Source organism: Cylas formicarius, unplaced genomic scaffold (genome assembly GCF_029955315.1).
Source record: "Cylas formicarius isolate icCylForm1 unplaced genomic scaffold, icCylForm1.1 PGA_scaffold_10__41_contigs__length_53128322, whole genome shotgun sequence".
Lineage (NCBI taxonomy): Eukaryota > Metazoa > Arthropoda > Insecta > Coleoptera > Brentidae > Cylas > Cylas formicarius.
The window spans coordinates 7,299,116-7,323,235 of NW_026844214.1; the positions used below are offsets into that span (position 1 = coordinate 7,299,116).

At 33.1% G+C, this 24,120-nt stretch overlaps 1 protein-coding gene and 1 long non-coding RNA gene across 3 annotated transcripts in view; one reads left to right on the plus strand and one right to left on the minus strand.

Moving 5' to 3' along the window:
* The first annotated feature begins 729 nt into the window (after nt 1-729).
* On the plus strand, nt 730-6,283 carry LOC132695767 (uncharacterized). Its single transcript, XR_009617879.1, has 3 exons — nt 730-804; nt 4,947-5,102; nt 6,176-6,283. It is a non-coding gene; the product is annotated as an uncharacterized LOC132695767 (long non-coding RNA).
* Nucleotides 6,284-7,651: 1,368 nt separating this feature from the next.
* The window catches only part of LOC132699489 (limbic system-associated membrane protein-like), a 410,528-nt gene continuing 394,059 nt past the window's right edge, over nt 7,652-24,120 (minus strand). For both annotated transcript variants that reach the window (XM_060666249.1, XM_060666242.1), the window contains exon 8: nt 7,652-7,972. In XM_060666249.1, the coding sequence (XP_060522232.1) occupies nt 7,866-7,972 (107 nt within the window). In that variant the 3' untranslated portion in view covers nt 7,652-7,865. The remainder of the gene's footprint in view (nt 7,973-24,120) is intronic.

Here is a 24,120-nt window from a genome sequence, read left to right on the forward strand (position 1 = left end):
TTTGGGCTTTTGGAAAAAAAATCATATATATCATCGTTACCTTAACTTGCTAAATATTTCTATGAAATTATCCACACTCTTTCTTAGCAGAAGAATGTTAGGAAAAATCTAAATTCTTCAGCTGTTTTAGTAATACGAACGCTTTCCGGCGTAAAGAATAAAAAGCAATAGTTCAAGCATTTATAGCAAAGGAGACAAAAAAACAGTTTCTATTTTTTCTTATCATAATTTTCTTCTTTTATTATTATTGTCATAGATTGAAATTTTCCTCCAAACGAAGAGGAATTTCAAGGCAAATTTTTATTTACACAAAAAAGCCGTGGCGTGCCTATAACTTTTTCAAAAATATCTAGTCCACATCCTGTACTAGATTCCAAGAGAAAGAGAAACCAGATCAGCCTAAAAATAGTCAAAAACGAACACCAAAATGAGATCAGCCATTTCGTCATACATAAAAAGAATTTTTATTTTTTTACTCGAGGACCCAGTGGCGTAACTTTGTTGTATTTTTCGGTGAAAAGTGCACGTCGATGTTTAAAAGCTATGTACCAAATTTGTGAGATGCAGAGCAGATGCCATCTACAAATATTAACGAGACTAAACAGCAAACAATACACGGCTTGCATACACAGTAAGATAATATTAGACGACCAACTTCGCGCAATGTTCTGTTATCTGCTAGACAGTAATTTATGCCATAAATATTTTGTGTACTTCAGTGTCGAGCCAGGCCACGTAAACGCCATAAACTAATACGATAAAACGGCGGGGCACCTTAAACCACGAACGAGTTTAACAAATTAGGTAATAAGAGATAAGTTATTTGTATATTTAATCTAGTATCAATCTAAAGGAATCCTCTATTTATCTGCTTTTTTAATAATAATTATTATAATACTAATACCAATAAGTAGAGATACATAAATAGGAAATAAAGAGGGGAAAAGCTTACGAAATATTATATGAATATTTGTTTGTGAGCTGAACAACATAAATAAAGCAAAAAATGAATACATATAAATTTTAGGTTATAAGTGTGTGGCATATAACAGACGTGCAAAAATCGGAACAAACTATACGCAGCTTCACTAAGAACTAATAATAAAATAACTATTTTTTAAATCTACTTGTTGGTGGATATAAAGTTTCAGCTGCTGAATAGCCCAAACATTTATTTTCTTTTTATATCCATTGTATAGTCTTTTCTCGCAGTTTTTGCCTTTGAGATCGTGTCGAACAATGGTAAGCTGACAAAAAATAATTGTCTAACATCTAAGGCCTTTGCCCTTTGAAGGCCTTTGCCTTCTGAAGGATAAATCAGCGGTTTGTTATATATAAATTTAAGAACACACTTTTACACATTTTTCCTGTGGTAGTTATTAGTCAAACCACCCCACCCAAGAGACCGTATGTAGGATGTGGTTCAACCAATGCACTATACAACATTTTAGTTGTTTTATGTCACAAAATTCCGTGGCATTCTTGAATATTGGGAGAAGGGATCTCAATTTTTTTATCACTGTTATATTTTCAAGTGTCCATGTAGATACCGATGTATTTAACATAATAAATAAAATAAATAAAGTTAGGTCTTTATGGGAAAAGTAATTATACAACAATTTTAAGTCTTTTTGGACGTTATTTTTGAACACAGCCCATGATGCATCAGTATCAGTATACAAAACAAAGACGATTGGACCCAATACAGTTCCCTGTGGAACTCCATATTCAACCCTTCTTTCACAACTAAGCACACTATCCTGTGATGTTAATTTTATTTTAAGGCTACTCGCCTAAATCGTATACCCTCCGAAACATCAATCAACCTGTTGTGATTTGCGCTATGGAATGCTTTCTTAATATCTAAATAGAAAGAGATAAACAGAGTGATTTAAGATTTCTATTTAATGATTTAAAGATTTTTTCTGTCAGTGTAGTAATGGCATCTTTGACGGATTTACTGTTCTGGAACCGAAATTGATGGTGGTGTACGATTTCAAATTTTTCGAAATAGCAATCCCGTTTTTTAATATTTTTTCAAAAAAATTTGAGATCTCCGGAACGATAATGGAGACAGGGTGGCTGAAATTGCTGTAAAATTGGGTATATGAATACATAATCATATTATTATTCTGTTGAAAAATTTTAGTTTTGTTCCACTTCCGAAATCTGATTTTTATTTTTTTGGAATGCTTTTTAATTGTTCCATGAATGGAAAGAAATTAAGTACGAAACTATCAGTTTTCTCTGTAAAGTGTTTTAATAAGGAAGCTAGATATTTTACTAGAGAATACGTTAGGTTGTATAGCATGGTCACATCACCATCCGGCCCAAAAATCATAGGTTATCAACTGTCTTGTTTACAGAGAAGTAAAACTATCTCAGCCCGAGTCACTGAACCCAGAATTTAAACACCTTACCTCTGCTCTTCTCTCTAATAATCTCCACATTAAAGATATTAAGCGTTCGATCAAAAAATACCCTTCACCACAACCTTCCAATAGCAATGAGGCGGAAAGCAATCTTACACTTGCCAAAGTGGTCCTTTCTTACATTGAAAATATGCATCACATATCAAAAGTTCTCAAGAAGTATAACGTCAAAACCAGATTTACCACCTGTCCAAAAATCTCTCAACATCTTTGGTCCGTTAAAAATAAAATTCCATTTAAGATGCCAGGAGTTTACAGCATTCCATGCATATGTGACAAAGAATACATTTTAGATAAAAAAAGCCTTACGACTAAGACAAACTCATCAGCTTTTGCCGAACAAAATCACGAAACCGGACATAAAATTTTATTCCATAAAATTAAAATTCTTGCATGTAATCAATTCTTCTACCAACGAAAAATCCGAGAGTCTATAGAAATCTATAAAAAACCTAACAATCTTAACCGCGACTCAGGTCTCTATCTGTCACCAATATGGGAGTCAGTCATCCGAGACGGTGTTTATATCCCTCATTTAGCCCCGCCCCCTCAAACAATATATAAGCAGGTACAGTAAAATGAGAGCCAGTTTCAGTCAAGTTCTGAAGGAGCCCACCGGATGATCGGCGAAATGTCAGCAAGTTCGACTCAGCAAAAACCGACGCAGGAGGAATCCAGAAGTTTTGTAAAAAGTATTACAGTAGCCCGCGGAAGTTTCTTTGAAAAAAAAAAGATTGCTAATGTTCGAGAAAATCTACAATTACATTGTCATTCATAATATATTAATGTAATGGCTAACTAATAATATTACTTATTACAAAATTAAATGGTTTGTTGAGTGAACAAAACAAAGCTATTGAATGTGTTAAAAAAACTATAACTTATTTGAAATTTTTTAATAAAAATTGCTAGATGATAGTGAGCTCGGGAAAATCTATATGCCTCAAATTTTGTTAGGTATAGATGCTTTTTCTCATGCACTTGATTGGAGACATATCAGGAAGAATATAGTATCAAACGTTACAAAATGCGTATCGTAAAACTGCACCCTGATGATCTCGAAAAGCGAGTACAATTTTGTGATATTTCCTGAGCTGTCTCTCGAGGCACTTACATGAAAATACGGTTTCTGCTGGATCGAAGTAAATTTAGATCGTGGATTGGTGCCGTTTCACATTTATTTTTAATCAAAATTAGATTTTAAAATTATATTTATTTATATTTTGCTGTTCCGTAATCTACACAGACGCACAAATTCTTATTCAAATATTTTGTGCACATGACGAATTAAAGTAATTAAAATATTTTATAATATGATATACAAAGGAAAAACACTTTTAGCGATTGTTGACTTTAGAAAAAAAATAATTTCAAAGAGCAGTTTCAAATGTATTCGTCGCAACTCTGTACCAATTGTAGCAACGTGTTCCTTACTCTTGATACCCAAAGGATTTTTATTTTTATATTGGTTACTATGCTTTATATATGCTATTTCAAAATAAAGGTCATTATAAACGAGGGTTCTGATGATGGGTTTTTGGAAATACCTTAGCCAATAACATTTTCTTTTAATGTAATTCGCCGATACGAACGCTATATTAAATATTTATTAAGATTGCTAACTAATTGCAAAAAAACTTCCACAGGCTACTGCAATATTATTTACACATCTTCTAGATTGCTCCTGAGTAGGTGGTTTGTAAATCAAACTTGTTGACGTTTCGCCAGTCGTCCTGTTGCTCCTTATCTGCTTATATATTGAAGCTCTGAAGAAGCCAACAGGGTGATTTACCGACGCAGGAGGAATCCAGAAGAAGAAGAAATTGAAATAATTTACAATTTAATTTGTTACATATAGCACCTCATGCTAATAACTGCAGCAAATTCCATTTTCCAATTTAATAGTAAGATCCTTTAAAACAATCCACAATAAGTTGGAAAACAAACGCTAAAGTTTTGTAGCCGTTTCTTGAAGATTATCTTTAGGATTTTTGTTTTGTTATTGTAACCACTTACACATAGAGAAAATTTTCACGTATCTAAATGTATCTAAGGATATATATGTGAATTGTAATTTTGCACACGTTTTTCACCGGGTCGTGTTTGCGATAGAAAGCGTTGCATGTAGCTATTCTCAACGTTATTCTGTCTTCAAAATTTCCCCCGCAAAATTCGTGACCAAACTGATAATACAAGTCAGATGCATCTAATGGGATCTAATCGATCGTCTGGAATCAAATCGGTAGTTTCATACATTTTGCTATGCTTAATGTTATTGTTTTACGGTAAAATAATTATTCTTTGTGTGAAGTCACAGGGATAATATCCTCCAGGTTTTGCGTCTCTGAAACTTATTAAATCTGTTTGAGATGCTCTCGGACCTCCGAGAGTGTGTCGTGGGTTCTACGGCGGTAAATAAGGCACAAAATTTGAAAACTACCAAACTTTTACTGAACGTAACACTAGAAATTTCTAAAGAAACAATAATAATCACGGGACTTTCTTTATCCCCAGGAACTCCGTCCTGTGGAACGTCTTCCGCCCGTCTCCTCACCCTTCACGAACCGACTTTTTAATCGGGGATTGCAAATATCCCTTGTTGCCGCACACCACTTTTAATGGCGCACCACATGTTCCTGATCGAGCAGCTACCATCAGTGTCGAGATGAGGTGCAAACCATGACTTTCCAATTTGAGATCTGCAGTGTGTGAGAAGTATCATTGTTTGAATTGAAGTATATAAATTCGATCCAGAAACTCTGGACTAACTACAACACTAGAAGAAAAATGTACAAAACACCATGTTTTAGAGTCAATTAAAAAGTGAAAATCCGACGGATTCGAGTTCTTCGTGGAACATGTCTTGGTCAGAAATATAAAAGGGATGATTGGATTTCAATTCCCTTGAATATTCAACCAAGGCAGTAGCTGCCACGAATAGAATTTGTAATTTGTAATCAAAATTAACTATGCTACTTGCAAGTTCCAGTATAATTTGGACGAATATTTGATCTCGCCTAATTGTCAACCAATCCGTCGTACCCACAAAATTAAAAAAAATAGAAGCAGAATAATTTTTTGTGAAACGAAAGAAATTTCGTGATTTGCGATACACCTCATATCTCTGTTAATATTCAAGTAATGAAAAAATAAAAATAAGAGAGATTTTTTTACGTAGAATCCAACGGAGCAACTATTTTTTCCAGCTTTTTTGTAATTTTTCAAATAGGGATATTTTTAAATGGGACGCCACGTATTATTTCACGTCATTGTATTATATCCGCTTTAATTTTAGTGGTTAAACAAATAAACGCTTTGTCTGTCGAATTATTAATATTACAAAAATATTGCTGCAAATTTTATTAAACCATTTAATTTGTTAATTAAAATGATCTAAATATTATGGCTGTCAACGAAGACTTTGGAACATGGGACATGCTGCGTTGTTTTGTGCTATGTCGTGAAAACAGAGATACATCTCCGATATATTTGCACAGGTATAATAGAGAATAAAGTACGTTTTGCTTTTACAAATATGCTATGTAGGTATCCAGAATGAAGACAACCCAATAAAAAATATTTAGTAGGTTTAAAACCAACATAATAAATTTTGGATCTTTTCGCAAAGGTCGGCCAAAAACGTATAACAAGTCGTATCGGGAAATTACTTCTATAGATTATTGTAGAAAAATTGAGGATAGTGTCGGCGTTAAGAAATCTAATATTGAAAAATATCTTTCCAGAAACATGCGAAGAAGTCCCGTAAGCTCCATACGTCCATCTTGAAACAATAATTTTCCTAATCGTTGGATTGGCACACGCGGTTCCATAAGATGGCCACTCAGATCTCCAGACTTATCAGTACTTTCAGTACTAGTACGTGTACAACACGGATAAAAATACTTCATGAATAATCATTTTAACTTGAAATAATAATTTAGTATGTGATAGTAATTAACATTAATGAAATAAAATTAACTAATAGTAAAATTTATAAAATTTTGGTGTAATAGGGTTATTAAATCAAACATTTAATAACAATAGTGACAATAATTTATTTGAATTTCATGGCCTACTATAAGAAGCCTTAAAACCTTACAATGTTGAATACAGAGCTGAAGGAACCAGACAGCTGACATAAGAGTTAACTGCCAAACATCTGAAGAAGTGCCTATTATGAGAGGACTTCGACAAGGATGTGTGCTTCTGTTTAATTTATATGCAGACAAAATCTTCAGGCAAGCCGTCGAAGGGTGTAATTGCTAGGAACAGATAAGCACGATTTAAAGCTACTTTTATCAGCGGTAACAGATCATAGTCAACAAATGGATTACGCTTAAATATAAATAAAACCAACCAATAACATAACATAACTAATAACATAACAGATATCAGCGTAAATGGAGAAATAGTGGAGAGAGTACAAGTAGCATATTATTCTACGGTACGGAAGCATGGACGATCACTGAAACAATTTGTAAGGGGATTTAGGCTTTGGAATGTGGGCTTACCGGAGAATGTTGAAGATATCATGAGTGGACAGAGTGAAAAATCAAGTGGTTCTGCAACACATGAACAAAGGAAGGAGAGGTATTTAATGCTATTAAAAAAAGAAAGCTGGATTATTTAGCCCACGTAACCACGTAATGCGCGTATGGAAAATTAGCGGGAAAACGTGGTCCTGGTCGCCCAAGAACGTTTTGGCCTAGAAATCTTCGTCAGTGGTATGGAGTAGGCACTATGACATTGTTTAGATCTGCTGCTGACAAAATGAAGACTATGCTACCGATCGCCAATGTTCTGGGAGAACACGGCACTTGAAGAAGAAGCAATGTTTAAGAGGATTTAGGCTTTCGAAATGTGGGCTTACTGGGGAATGCTGAAGATATCATGAGTGGATAGAGTAATGAATCAATCGGTTCTGCAACACATGAACAAAGAAAGGGAGGCACTTAATAGCATTAAAAGAAGGAAGCTGAAGTATTTTGCCCACGTAATTTTTGGCTCAGAAATCTTCGTCAGTGGTATGGAGTAAGCATCACCACATTGTTTAAATCTGCTGCGGACTGATCGCCAATGTTCTGGGCACTTGAAGAAGTAGAAAAACATCACACACACTTTGCCAACAATTCCATTTATCTTCGTCTTTTTAGTATACGTTTCATTATCTTTCCAAGAGACTTGATAAAAGGAAGTAAAAAAAAACACGGCCTCCGTTACCACATTTTAATTTGATATTTTTTTCGGAGTATTATTATTACCACAATGTACAGTTAGTATACTAATATTCGATCTGATTAAAGTTCATATTGAATAGCTCACACATCACTATGACTTTAGATTCGCTCTATTTTAATATTAATAGTAACAACGTCAACATTAACCAATTTTCTGAAATTTTATTTATATTTTTTACACGGTAGTTGGTCGCAACTAGCACATCATAACGATAAATGAAAACACTATTAACCAGGACGACGGACTGCACTGGAGCCAAGATAGACCTCGGCCACCGTGCTGCATTGCGGCGGGATTCTCACCTGAAACGAGAAACAAAAATTAATATTACGCGGTTATCTTTAAAATATTTCGAAACGAGGTTGCTTTTAAAATGTTATATACCCGCACTATTTACTTAGACGAACCTCGGTCGCTTTTAGAATGGTTTTAATATATGTTATATGAAAAGGAAACAAGAACTTATTGTGTGCAACAAAGTTTAAGACGAAGACCTCTATTAGAGATTCGCATGGACTCAATAAACCTTCTTGAACAACGTGCGAATCTTTTTGACACAAGACTTAGTTATCATCATGTATCATTAGTTGTACCCAATGGAAAACCCATTTAAATCACTCGAATAAAATAAAATTGTGTAGTCGTCGATCAAACTAGTTTATCTGCTAGAAACAAAGGAGCAAAAACGATCCAAAGTTGGCTCACGAAAAATTAGTTTTTGGTAATTTTTGGATAGTATTTGCTTCTTTCGTGGTTTCTTTTAAACTGATTTAGCCTAGAAGTCTGAAATATACCCGATAACATCCATAACTAGAATAGAATATAGTCATTTTATAATACAAACTATAATACCAAAACGTGTTGCAAAATTTTGACATGATATCAAAGTTACCCGATAACTATGAGATATTATGTTAATTGACTATGACTCATAAATTTGACGCCATTTTGCACCACCATTATAAGGAGCTATTTAATAAATATCAATTTGTATTTATACTTATAATAAATTGGTAAAATTTAGATAAATAAAAACGAAAACAAAGCCGAATAGTTAAAAGAGTAAATATGAGAATAATGTAAAGGTCATCAAAAAATTATATATCTACGAATAAATTACAGTCAATTTCTGGTAGAAATTTTAAATAAAACCATATAGCTAGACTATACTAGACATATAGAGGCCCTGCTTATGCTGACAGTACAGGAACTCACTATGTAAAAAAGGAGTTGTCGTGCGCATGCGCGAGAATTAAAATTTCGTTTTTAACCAATGGCAGCTCTAATGACAAATCCTGACGTAGGACCCATAAGACCTCGCGGTTTTCAACAAAAATATGTCGAAATCCTATTAAATTTTCGCGGCCAAAAAGGATTTAAGGTCTGAAAAAATGCAATTTCTACATGTATTTTTTTATGTAAGCTATTTTTTTTGTAAATCACCGTAAAGCGTTAGTTTTCATACTCATAGGTTTAACCTCCATTTAAATTAACTTTGAAATGCTAGATATCGCACATGAAACATCTAAGTGAAAAAATGTTAAAGAAGCACCTCATATGTTTGCCAAGGAATATTTCTTATGCTTGTTCTAGTAAAAATTAAACTTAATTGCTTTCTTATATTTCCTGCAATCCTTGTACACTAAAACATATTACTCAAACATCCTTCGTAGCTATATTTAAGTGTACCTAAAAATGTAGAGAATTCGGTTTAGTAAATTGACATGTAAATATTTATGTAAGTATATTTTCGTTGTTTCAAATTTCAAACATATAGGCATTACTTTTCCATTTGAAACATTTCGGAGGTACAAAAAAAATGTTCTGTCAATTCAGGACAACTGCAAATTTTGCAAAAGGTTTAGACAAAAACACTGTAATTACATTTTGTTGCGCAAAAAACTAGTTATGTTCCCGTAGTTGAGCCTCTACCAACTGCTTGAAGTTAAATGTCTTGCAGATTTGGTAGGTCGTCTGAGAATCATGAGTAAAAATTCGTTTTAACTATAAGATTATCTGACAAATAAATATGGTAAAGTGGGTAAAAGGACTAGTTTCCAATTTTATCGCTTCACTGCATATGGTAATCTTTATTACGTCATTGAAAAATTGCATTATCATTTATGTTTACGATCTTTCCTTACACAAACTCCACGAGGAGCCTTGGTATTAGCATATGTAATTTTGTAGGACGAAAATTATTATGCAGAATACCGTTACAAAAGAATAGACCATAATAAGTTTTAGACTTTGTAACATGGACGTTATAAATTTAAGGCTCGCGCCTCTAACGCTCTTGTTATTATCCTTCCGCTCTATGTAAATGTAAACGAGTTGAGTCAAAAGGATTCCGAAACATCATAGCCGTCGGGTGAGAATTTTGTAGGAATGTGGAAATATCAATTAAATTGTCACAAAACCCACAACATAGAAGTAAGGGGTATTGGACTGATCCAATACTGACGTTTCGTGTAACAGGTAAATGGAGGTGCTATGTATTTGTCTCTACATGCCCCATGAATAGTGCTATTACCTTGTTTAACAAAATTAAATTAATTTTCATTAATTCAACTGGCGGAAACATTTCGTATATTTTACGTAAATTAAACTGACCCCAGCAGAACGAATCCGGTCTATTAAGTTTGGTAGACCGATTTGTAATCACTGCAAATTTAGTTAAATCGACGCTTAAGTGCTTCAAAGGGATACGACCTTAAAAATGTCTGTCAGGGCATGTAGAAAGTTAATTTATTTCCCCTAGAAAAGCTACGGATTGCAGTTACAAGGTCCTAGTTGGCCATTTAAATTCCTACAGCACTCTGACGACTAATAAGTTGAACTTCTCGCTTTAAATGCTTTAGCGGTAGTTTTGGGTGAGAAATATATTCCTGCTACTAAAAAGTTTTTCGTTTCAAATTACTTTTCCTTTGCTCATATTAAGTTTGAAACGAACGTTAAAAAAGTTAGCGGTAATAATAATGCATTCCTAATTAAACTTATTCATATATTTCGTACTAATATTTGTAATTACGTTTTTAATTTGTATTTATATCTTGTATACGGGGCGAGTAAACGATAAGAGTTCATTATCTCACTGGTTTCAAAAGTTATGAGAAAATGGTAAATAAAAAAGTTGAAAAGATTGTTAGAATGCACAATTTGAGATTATTTTAATGTATACAGGGTGACTTAAAAAAGCGTGATAATAGAATACACACTTGTTTATTTTTTTTGAATACGTTTTGAAATCCTTAAGTTTTTTATTAATATTAACATAAACCAAAAAGTAAAAGTTCTTTAAATATTTACATTTTTCTAAAAAAAATCTAGTGCTGATGCTTGGAAATAAATTAAGATACCGCCATTATTTTTGAAGGTATATTATTCATATTTGATATAGCGTTACTCAAAAATGACGCAAAAGGTATATGCAACGGAATTTGAATTAGATACTACAGGGTGTTCAAAATAAATGATTATATTTACATCATTTTAAATTGAAAAATATCGATTTTCTTAAATGGTACACCATACATATTCTTTTTCTGAAACAACCTATAAAAACCTGCAACTTTTATTAAGAACGTGAACTATTTCTTTCAGTCTAAGCATACTGTTATATTATTAGTTGGCTATACGAAAACTATAAGCCAGCAACAGAGCTCTGTTAAGATTAAAAAATAAACACGAGAAACAACTTTGTTGGTTAGTTTTTGGTTAGTTACATTGGAAAGTAACTGCCGAAATTGAAATTTACAGAAAAGGGAATAATAATATTTTTCTACTCCCGTCTGTAAAATGCCTAATTACGCACCGATCTAGCGTGCGGGAAGCGTCACTTTACCACGTCAGTTTCGTTTCCCATGAATCCGAGTCACTTATAACATTGCCGGGATTTTACCTCACGGATTTCGGAGCAATCGGATGTTTTCGGAGATATTTCCCACGCTTTGATTTTTAATGTTTGTGAATTCTGTCAGTGAATGTATTCGTGTTTTGCGTGCGATATCTAGCTGGGCTTCGCTCGTGTCAAATAAACTCGTGAGTCAAATGCCGTTTACTGCACTTGTTGCATAATATACTATTTTGTACTCCCGCCTGTAAAATACCTATTTAACCACCGATCTAGCGTGCGAGAAGATTCACTTTACCACGTCAGTTTCGTTTCCCATGAACCCGAGACACTTCAGATGTTTTCGGAAATATTTCCCACGCTTTGAATTTTGACGTTTGTCAATTCTGACGGTCATGTCAATGAATGTATTGGTGTTGTTTTATGAAAATGTACCCAAAAACTAACGGTCGTTGAAAAAGTATAGTATGCAACACCTTCGGTAAACTTTTTAACTTTATAACTCTTGACTTGAAAAGTTTACCGAATGAATTGCACACTATACTTTTTCTACGACCGTTAGTTTTTGGGTACATTTTCAACCAGATTTTCAAACGTCAAAAACATCCGATTGCATCCAAACTCGTGCGGTAAATGTCCGAAGTGGCTCGGATCGGTGGGAAACGAAACTGACGTGATAAAGTGACGCTTCCTGCACAGTAGATCGGTGTGTAATTAGGTATTGTACAGCCGGGAGTAGAAAAATACCTATACTATTAACTTAGTTTATTTTAAATTTTTCAAAAATATGCTGTTCTACTGGAATACAGATTTTTAATTTCTTCGTACGTTTTCTTGGACGTTCCTCAGCATAAACGGTGTTGTTGTCCTGTACGGATTCACATAAACATGATCTTTAACGTATCCTCACAAAAATATATCTAGTGGTCCATTTCTGTGGGTAATGATTATGCTTATCAAGTTCTTGAAGTTACAATATCGAGGGGTCCATCCAATGAATGCACCTCTACCGATCCATTTCTGTGGGTAATTATTATGGTTGTCAACTTCTTGAAGAAGTTGAGGTAAATTATTCTGCAAAAAGTTTAAATATATAGCACCTCAAGTGGTTAGTGACCTCAAGTGACCAATGGTTTTGGTTTTGCACTTCCTGTACCCAGAATGGATTAACTGCTGAATAATAATGCATGTTGTGACCATTAACTGCATCATTACAGTGAAAAGCAGCGTCATCGGTTGCTTCATTTATAACGTTGCAGAAATTCTTGGTGTAGTTCTGTATCGCAAAGATGATATTTGTGCTTTCTTGCTTTCTAGTCGTGGCATGTATCACATAAGCTAGTTACTTGACGACTACTGACCTGGGCACTATCTTGAACTTGAAGTAAAATGTCCAATTGTTTTTTCTCATTCGTAGCATTCCGGTTTACCACTGTCCGTTTTTCATATTGAATACTACCACTAGCATCAAACCGTTCCACTAAACACAAAAGAATTTTTCTAGTTCTTATACGTGTATTACGTTACTTAGCCTTCTAAAGTCTTACTGCCAACAAAGAATTTTTTCTACTCCCGTCTGTAAAATGCCTAATTACGCACCGATCTAGCGTGCGGGAAGCGTCACTTTACCACGTCAGTTTTATTTCCCACGGACCCGAGCCACTTCGGACATTTCCGGGATTTTACCGCACGGGTTTGGGAGCAATCGGATGTTTTCGGAGATATTTCCCACGCCTTGAATTTTAACGTTTGTCAATTCTGACGGTCATGCCAGTGAATGTATTCGTATTGTTTTGCGAAAATGCACCGAAAAACTAGTGGTCGTAGAAAAAGTATAGTAGGCAACACGTTCGATAAACTTTTTAAGTCACAAGTAAACTAGTAAATCAAATGCCGTTTACCTCACTTCTTGCATGATATACTATTTTCCGTCTCAACCAGTATATAAATCATTTCAATTAATTGAACTTTAGCAAAATCTATACTTAGTTTTATTTTAATTTACTGACACCAAGGTATAGCAATAGTTTTAGACACAAAGAAGGGTAAATATGGGAAAAGTATTAAAAATGGGTATAGGATATACTCAATAAAAGTTGTAGATTTTTGTTAAGATTTTTCATAAAAAATAATAGTATATGAGCCAAGAAAATCGGTATTTTTTCATTTTTTATGATTTTAGCATCTAATTTAAATTCTGTTGTATATGTCTTTTACGTCCTCTTCGAATAACGTTAATATTAAAAATAATGGCGCTATCGCATTTTTCTTGAAAAAATACTAATTTTTTTTTAGAAAAAATAAAATATTTGAAAAACTACCAGGTTTAGATATGTATTAATATTAATAAAAAAGTTGAAGAATTCTAAAAGTAAGTCAAAACAATTAATAATGTTCTAATAGTTAATCCACATAAACACAACGAACCTATATAAACTATAACTATAACTATAAATTAGATTAAATAACTAAAATATATTAAATATCCCTAAGACAATGGCAATGTCGATCTATGGAAGAATGTGCTAATTTTTCGTTATAAATATGACAAACTACAGTTAAATTCTAAGACTAAATTCAAGGATTAATGCAAGGTGGTGCAATATAGTTTTATTTTTGTAAAAAATGGACTATTGGTAAAAATAAAGATTCTTAAACTTTAACCAATATTTTTGCAACATTTACTCATTAAAATTTTGCACCAACATGTGAAACAAAAGTCCCACTACCTAATATTTAGTTGGTAACATAACATAACTGTTTTTAAATTTATTGGCTGTACACAAATCTACCTAACTATAACGTAACGACAGCTTCGGTTAGCTAGACAGTCGTAATCACTTAACATTGATTTTCGACTTAATTTTCCGAGGTTCCATTATATAAGCAATGTAGGAGTAAAATAGAGTCAATAGACCTTATGCTGTGTACCGATAATAAACTTAAGTTAGCAGTAGGAACAATTACAAAAAAAATCTTGCAAATATTCGCTACATATTTCTTTATCATATGTATAATGTCGTCCAGACCATTGTCTTGCAGCACATTCAGCCGAGCATTTAGTGCGCAGACAACAAAATTTAAATTCATTTCAGAGTATTCTCTTGACGTGTAATATGACATTTCATTTCAGCACATAGAACAACACTACAAACTATAGCCACATACAAACCGCAAAATGGTCGGTACCTCCATGTAATATTAATAAATAAGGTCGGCGCTTGAGTTGTATCGAAATTTGGAGATAATTAAATTTTAAAATTAATGAACGTGTGATCAAAGTCGTTTGATTTAAATACAAACAAACGGCAGAAGTGCATTGATATAATGTGTATGGAAAAGACGATGCAAAAACTACCGCAATAAAACTAAAGAAAACCGTTGCATACGAAACAACATTGTAATTAATAATAAATGTATATGTGAATTCCTCTCCCTTTTGTTTATTAATTTGTACTTACTTTATATTTGGTTGTAAGAACAAGTACAGCAGTAGATATTGAAAGTTCATCAGTGCCCATTTGGTAAAATTTCAGAATAAACTTGAACCTTTCAAAAACAAAATCACACACTTTTGTGTCGACCGCGTTCGTTAAGCCAATACTACGGCTTGCTTAGTCGTAAGCATTAAATTATTACATTTAATATGCTATAGTTAAATATAATAATATATAATTAATGAACAATTAAAACTGCAGCGGGTTATGCAACTTTAAATACACACAGTATTTCTTTATTCTTACTTATTCGTATTTATTTCTTTATTTTAGTGACATTCCTGAATTTGTAGCACCTGCAATAAAGAATCGCGTCCGCAAAACAGCAATAAAATTTCAACTCGGCTAATTGCCACACTGTGTATGCGCATGCTCAAATTAGAAATGGCAGCGATTTAACCAAAAGTTGGCAAGTGAGAAACGGGCTCAATTGATTTTGATTGTCATGAAATGCACTTTAGATATAGTGGGCTCAAGTAAACTGGAAAAATTTTAATCAATTACACTGGTTCACACAAAATTTGTCTTTGATTTAAAATTAATGTAATTTGTAATGTATTTGTCTTTGATTAAATTAAAAATTAGTGTAAAATTTCGATATTTCAGATTTCAATTAGATGAAAGTTTGCTTTTGTATTTGGGAGAACAATTGAACGATATTTTTCAAAATCTATGGTTCTAATTTTTAATTAAAAATGATCCCATCCAAATAAATAAGCACTTTCTGTCAGTAAACAACATTTTATCATTGTATTGGCCTTGATAACGTTGCGATGAAAACGTTCTCCTTGCTCTCTTGAATACGCTGCCATGTTGTTTTTACAATTAATCTAGATGAGAATGCAATGTATGTACTTCTTGTAGCCCATAGCCTTTAAATTTCTTAGCATAATCTCAACTAACTTTTGGTTGTTTTCAGTTTTGTAATCTCCTAAAATTTACTTTTTGAATACGATTTAGCAGCGTTGGAAATTTTTTCATATGCGAAAATCTGTCTAATTTGCAACAAAAACTGCGTTTGCTTCTGATAAATTCGGAAAAAACTTGAAATACTCAAAAGCTTGTGAAGTTTCATCTAATTTCTTAACAAATTGTTTCATTAACCCTAACATATGTGCAGGGGTGGCATTAGCACTTTTTCGGCTTCGGTTTAAATTTTACGTTTTGTTTCCAGACTCATAGCTCTGTTCCTACAGGTCAGCAGTCAGTTATACTCGCGATACTCCACGGATTCAAGTAAAATTTCAACACTTTCATAATATTCTGTTAGATGTGCTGAATGACAGATCGGAAGATACTGTAATTTATTTCCGTTGTGTAATGAAACAGCTTTTAAGCTCTTTGCAGAGCGGTCGCCATTCGATAGGAACACAGAGTATGTCAATATCTTCAAACATACCATTTATGTTATTGCAAAAACAAAGTCCATCTTTTTTTGTGATATTAACATGGTCAAGCAAATTCTATTGCTTATCAGTCAAATGCCATCTAGAAGAAAACTCTATTTCAAAAAATGGTATTTTTCTCGTCATTTCTGTGCATAATTAACCAAAAAATCACAAAATAGACTTTAGGACATAGAACGAAAATTTATATTGTTATATTATTTTATAAAATGTGTCCATCCATTCGGTACACTCTGTATATGCCGGAGGAATTTCATTTTGATATTTCTAAAATTCCATAGATTTTTACTATTATTTAAATACAATTGCCGATTGTTCGCCTCAAAAAGTACATAAAAGGAGATAATGTACAAAGACTAATAAATAATAAATTAAATAAATTAATTGACTAATATACACAGTTGCTTTTTAAAATTGAAAATTCTTTATTTTGTACGACTCGGCCTCACTAAATTGGGTATTAATTACCATGACAGCACGGTTGGGTTTTGCTACAGGCTTATATTTCTAATCTAGTTTTAGAAAGGCCTTGGCCGCACAAGTCCTAAATTACGTCTAATCAGAAATTTATCTTGTGTCTAATTAAACGGACGCCCATTTTGTCTAATTAAATTTAATCTCTCATGGAAATCTCTAATGACTAGACAGAGATAACGATTGTCATTACCTTCGGACCAGCAAATGCTTTGTGCATGTAGGGACCGAATTTACCTTTAAAACACGAAGAAACTTGAACGGCACAAATCATTAACATAATTACAACAATTTGTTTTTCCTACGTGGCAAATTATTTTCATGAGTGCATCACAAGTAGAACGATCAAACTTTAACATGTGCGGTAAAAATCTACCAAGCTGTCGGATATGTACAACTTGGAAAGTTCTGGGTGGGAATAAAATACTGTATTTGCTTTTCCCAAACTCCGAGTTATTTATTTCATGGTAACGCTGCTAACTATTTGTCTTTTGTGACACGAATTCTCTTCTCTACTTCACTTTGAAATATGAGACAAGGGGAGATAGTCGGTTCCGGAACGCGACTATTTCTTAATTTGCAAAAGTAATTTAAACTTATTTCCGGCAACTAATAAAATAAACAGAAACAGGACTTTAGAAATGCGATTTATTGAAACAAAAAGGGCGTTTCCACACATCACATCTATGAATGCAGTAGGAGTGATAAATGAACTAAATGATAATAAATAGAACGAAAGTCTAAAAACCGTATTCACTGATTTGTGTATGTGTGTAAGCTTTACAAATAATCAGACTCCCCTATTTAATTTCACGAAAAAGTAAATAGGTTTTATTATTATTTTTTCAATGTGTTTGCTTAGAGCTATTGAATTTTTGTTGCCTTTTAGGATAATTTTCCAGTATTAATGAATGCGCTCTCAGACTAAAATAAATATCCAGGACTTGATATTCGTGTTCGAGTAAAACGCGATTTGCTTATCTTGGAGTTTTTTAAATCATTATTTTGTCGCCCTCTATGAACCTTAAATACCCCACACATATAAATTAATTATCAGAGACTGGCCAATATGTGCCGCTTAAATTATCCCCATTCTGGAATATTTTAAACACTACTACAAGCGGCTTATCATGTACTGCTTGAATTGAGGCAATTAGCCGCAGATATCAAATTAAACTAGATTCTAGGCAAATTTGTATTGTCTACGAAGTTAGTCTAATCAAAGTTCTTATCAAAACTGCTTAGGGCAGGACGACGCCCTTAATAATTAAGCTCTTATCAACTCGTTTCATACTATCCATCCCATATACAATGAAATATGCTGGATAGATTAATGATGTACATTTCGAATGTTTCGCAATATTGCATATTTTTATTATATTATTTTTAAGGTGCTTGTCTTAGCAGTGTACTGCAAAACAAAAACACATTTTTGAAGCTTTCCTTTTTGAAAGAAAAAAATCTGCTTTTTTAAATCGAAATGTAATGATAAATTTACTTTTGCTTAGTGAATCTGATACTTGTTTAATTGGAGATTTTCGCAATTTTTTTGGTTCATAGAGATGTTTGCTAATTATGTAAAAAACAAAAATGTAAAGTTTTTTAGTAAACTTTAGCAAGTGTAGAAAAAGTTTTATTGGGCTAATACTTATCCTTACCAAATATGGCACAAAATGGAATAATTTGGATGAAGTGCATGTATAAAACAAAAAATGCTTTAAACAACAATAATTTTATTTTTATTTATTTATTTGTTTAAAGAAGTCCACCTAACAGGCATGAAGCCCAACTAACAGGTAGGTAGTAGTACAAAGTATTAAATAGTTACGGAGGCATTGCAAGTAATAATGATATGACGATACTTAAACTAAAGTCTAGCCTAACATAAACATTAACTCAAATAAAAAAATCAAGATTGCTTTCGAAAAATCGTCGCTGGGTGGGTGAAGTTCGTAGCGCCTAGAGCGAAACACTTTTTTATTATTGTTGTTAAAGGAAAGAACTTTGCGGTTTTTCTATCGTGCTCCTGCGGACCACTATGAAACTTTCGCAAAATCGATGTAACTTAATCGTGCATACACCCTGTATAAAGTGTCCTTCACATCTCGTCGAACTTCAAAGTTACAGTAAACATCGGTAAATATTAAAATTGGCTCAAATAATAGCGTTGTCCAATGGAATTTTTCAAATATCTCGAGCCCTGTGTAATTGACGAAACCTGAAACTCTCTCTCGGCACAGTTTATGATATCGTTCAAATAAAATTATCCCATCTTTAACGGTTTTTCATTTATCGCCAATAATTTACCCATAAAAACGGAAAGTTTTAGGATCTTTTTATTTTTTGCCCATAAACGACACATGTATATGGTTCAAACAATGTTCGAAGTAGAGGTTATAACCTGAATCTTCCACGTTTCCTGGTCCAAGAATTTTGTGAAAATAGTAAATGGTTTTCGAGGAAATAAATTTTTTCTGAAACCATGCAGTGCGCCGTAATAATCAATGACGTCATCCAGTCTTGACAAATAGGGATGTCAACATGGATTTTTTCAAATATCCCGTGCGGCGTATGTGATAAATGAAAACCGCAAATACAAAAACTGTAGCTCTTGATGCGGCCTATGACACATATGAACCTATTAGCCATATTTTTTACGATTTTTGATTTTCGGCTAACAATTTACTCAGTAAAAGAACAATTTTCTTGGACCTTTAGATTTTTGCCTATAATCTGAAAACCCTGTATGTAATCGAAAAAATGCCTAAAATAAAGGTTATTGCACTGGATCTAAAGAATTTTGCCGATCAGTTGAACTGTTATGGAGGAAAACATATTTTTCTGGAAGCTAAAATTATCAAAAAAAAAAAAATTTCAAAAATTTTGAGAACGGACAATAAAACAATTTTTTCGGCGGATATCATTTCTGTACCAACGGCGATCCCATAGGATCTACCGTTACCAAGATATAACATTTTTATACGAGCGTAGATACTTTCGACAAATTCGATTTCATCGATTTTCGAAAGTAACAAGAGAATGGGAATTTAATAATTACAGTAAATGGTAATAAATTGCAAAAAAAAGGCCGAGCATTATATTTGGAGCACATTGAGAAAATACGCGAAAATGTCAAAATATTATTTATTGCGATGGGCAGAAAGAATGTGCTACTATCCTCTTCCTCTTCTCTGGCACCACAACTCATAGTGAGTCTTGGCAGCCTTTACGATCCCTCTCAAATATTGTCGATCCTATGCACTGATTTCTCAATGCCTTAACCCCATTTGTGTGTTACTGTATCTACAGTTATTATAGAGAACCATAAAATTTTGGCTACGTAATAGTTCATAGCAATCAAGCAAATTAATGGTAATCATGGCGATCACTAAGAGGCACAAAACCAAATCTATTTAATTATATTGGATGCGAAAAGCTTTGTGGGGGACATACTTTGTCTAACTTATACCATACATAGTTCAAAAACTTTTTTTTTCAGGCTATTAATATGACCATTGTACCCAGGAGATCAAACTACTGATGCATACTTCAATCTAAATCTGACTTATGAGTTTTATAATACTTTTTTTATCACCTATGTATTTTTAAAGTCTCTAGTGCAACGTACGATAAATCCATAGCTTTTTGAGGCTTCTGCCAGTACTTTATTAATATGAAGAATACAGGATAATTTCGAGTCGAATATTACTCCCAAGTCACAAAAAACGGGAGAGAGTCTTATCACAAAGATGATAGTGATATTTCACAGCTGTACTCATGGTGAGAATATTGAATAATAATAGCCCCAATATTGAGCTTTGAGGAACGCCTGAGGAAGCAATGCATTCAGAGGAAGTGTGACCTTAAACAAATTAACAAGCGATTCGAAAAATCTAAAAGCACGAAGCTTGTGAATTAGAATTTTGTAATCTAGGCGATCAAACGCTTATGAAATATCAAGATGTATCACGTCCATTTGAGGAGCCTTTATCAAAATCCTCAGAAATATACTGAAACATAGTCGATAAATTGATAAAGGTGGTTCTTCCTTTAAAAAAACTATGTTGTTGGTGGACTATTTGGTTTTTAACATGCAATATTTTGTCCTCTAGGAGAGATTCTAAAACTTTATACAAATTGCTGACATATTTTGTACTACACATATTGGAGACCTGCATATTTTATCTTTTTAGGTCACTGATTCGGGTTCCTGATAACAATGTCTTCTGAAATTTAAAAGCAGCCAACAGCTAAGCTTCCACCAAATACCAATTTATTCTCGCAATTTTTGTTGTGATAATAATTACCCGATTAACAATAGGTGATTAACAGTTAATTATCAAACAAATCCATTTGTTTCATACACCACTAGACATCTCAATCTTGACTGTAATTGGAAATTGCAGTGTGATGGCATGCGCATATTCGAAACCTCAACTTCATCACGAATTTCATGCTCGATAGAGCTTTCCAAACTTTCCTGGCAGCAGCATAATATGTGTGTGTGGAAGTGAATGTTTCCAGCGAACGCACATTAAACCGAGTTCCACGTTTGTAGGCAGTAAAATCACAAACGATATTGCTGGTGCTTTAAAATGAATATTAATTAGGGCGATTGATATTTAGGTAAAGTGAAATAGTTGAAAAAACAAGTTGCCTACATTGTATTTTTGATGGTTCAAATTGCTTGCCCTCGTGTAAAAAGGTGGTGTTTTTGACCGAAATATGGTACAAACTCGAGGAGAGTATTTCGAACATTTTCACCTCGAGAGATATTGATCATGTGAGACACAGCAAGTTGATAATTAAGAACAACGTGATTTTTTAAGTTTCATCAACCGTTACTTGTATAATAAGGGTGTTTATTGAGTATGCAAATTAGGTTTGAGAAATATTCCCTGTTTGTATTCTACAGTTCATATAAACGTTGATTAAACTAACTACATATCTGCCTTATTTTTTTGAAATGTTATATTTTCTGTCGTACTTGCATAACATTTAAAATAAAAAATAGACATTTTTATTATTTTTACGTTAAAAAGTTGCCAATTAGATTGAAACTATTTTTTTTTTAATTTTCGATGACATGACAAGTAGAAAAATGTCACTATCGACAATCTCGTGTCCGAAATTCGTTGTCATTGTGAGATATCTCGGTTACGAGTAAACCCTAGAGGCTTGCGGTTTGTTTGTGGGATACTTTTTTGTGAAACGAAAGATGCCGTCAACAGTTGAGCTACAGTTTGATTTTTAAAATTTCGCTATTCGCGGAACCCCTCGTTAATATTGAAGCTATCGAAAAAATTAAAACACCTTTATACAGATTTTTTTACGTAGAAATAATAATACATTATAGTTATAATAAAATAATTTCAAGTAATTTTATTGCATCCGTATACCTAACACTTTACCATTTGTTTTATTATTATTATTATCAGTTAGTTAATAAAGAAGCGATGAAAGTTAAATTCTACGAATATATTAACAATACTACACAAAAAGCTAACGGCTGCGGAAAGATATACAAAACTAATAAATGATGTTAAACCCGGTTACTAAAACATTATGATATAGTGTATGTATGTAATGTGGATAAACTAATTGCACCAATAGCAAATGAAAAAGTGCTATATTATGTTACTGTTGAAGAATTGTTTGAAGTTTTATATGAAAGTCATTTATCAATTGGACATGGTGGACGAGACAGAATGAAAAAGGAACTTAACCTTCGCTTTAAAAATATAACAGCACAAGATAGTCAAACATTTTGAAATAATTGTCAAGTGTGCCTTAAAAAAAGGCGAATGAAAAGAAAGGCTTGGTGGTTAAGCCAATGGTGTTTTCTCTTTTTAATTCAAGATGTCAAGTAGATTTAATTGACTTCCAATCACAGCCAGATGATAAATTTAAATTTATATTGGTATACCAGGACCACTTATCAAAGTTTGTCATTCTTAGAGCTCTTAAGAATAAGACAGCTAATGAATTTGCTGATCAACTCCTTCGAACTTTTTTACTATTTGGGGCACCATCTATTTTGCAATCGGACAATGGCCGAGAATTGGTTAACCACGTCATTGCTGATTTGAAAGGTTTATGGCCTGCATTAAAAATTGTTCATGGGAAGCGACGCCTAGTTACTGCATGCAGTTACTAGTTAAAGTGTTCATTCCAATAAAATGGGAAGTGAATGTATGCATTGGCTAGTAAATGTATACATTGACTGGAATGTACACTTTGACTGCAACATCCACAAAATTCTATATTACTTCCTACAAGAAATACTAAGACCAAATATGCCTTGTTGCTCTTGAGAATATACAATATATTCGTTTTCCTAGGACTAGTAACGACTATTTTGCCTATTTAAAATCCTAATATAAGCTCTATCAGACCAGATAATTGTTCTATAAAAATCTCTATCTATGTTGATATTTTGTAAATACCAATGACAAAATTCTAGTCTTCGTTGTTGGTGCTCGAGATGCAAATTATGAACTAACTTAAATTTATAAGGTTTTTAAAATTTATAGAACCGTAGATTATTCATTTATTCAATTTTTCTACAAGTTTTCGTTGACAGCCATAATGCTTAGAACAAAGTCCTTAATAAAATTACCGAAGCAATGACCAGTACTTCTTGAATCATTGATAATTCGATAGACAAAGCATTTTTTGTATCGGTCAGAACCAACAATTTAAAATAATAAATTAGAACAAAAATTGCCCTTTACCAACTAAAATCAAAAATAAATTGTAAAATTTCAAAATAAACAACTGTTCAAACAATAACTAGCTACTTCATTGGTTTCTACGTAAAAAAAATCACTATAGATGTGTTTTTATTTTTTTTCCACAACTTAATGTTAACAGATATACGAGGGGTCCTGCAAATCGCGAAATTTTCAAAATCGCTGTAGCTCAGAAACGGAATGGGACAAAAAAATCGGTTGACGTCATCTTTCGTTTCACAAAAACGTAGCACTACCACGCGCTCTAGGCTCTAGTCTTAATAATAATCGAGAAATCCGGCAATTAACACTAATTTCGGACATAATGGACTCAAAAACGTGTCTTTTATTACCTAAAATTAAATTAATTGAAACTGAACCGACTATAAGTACTAGCGACAACCCCAATTTTTCAAGGAAAGCAGTGCAGTAGTGTTTGACGGAGCTTCAGCAATTTCCGTAACGACACGCGGTAACCACAAAAAAAAC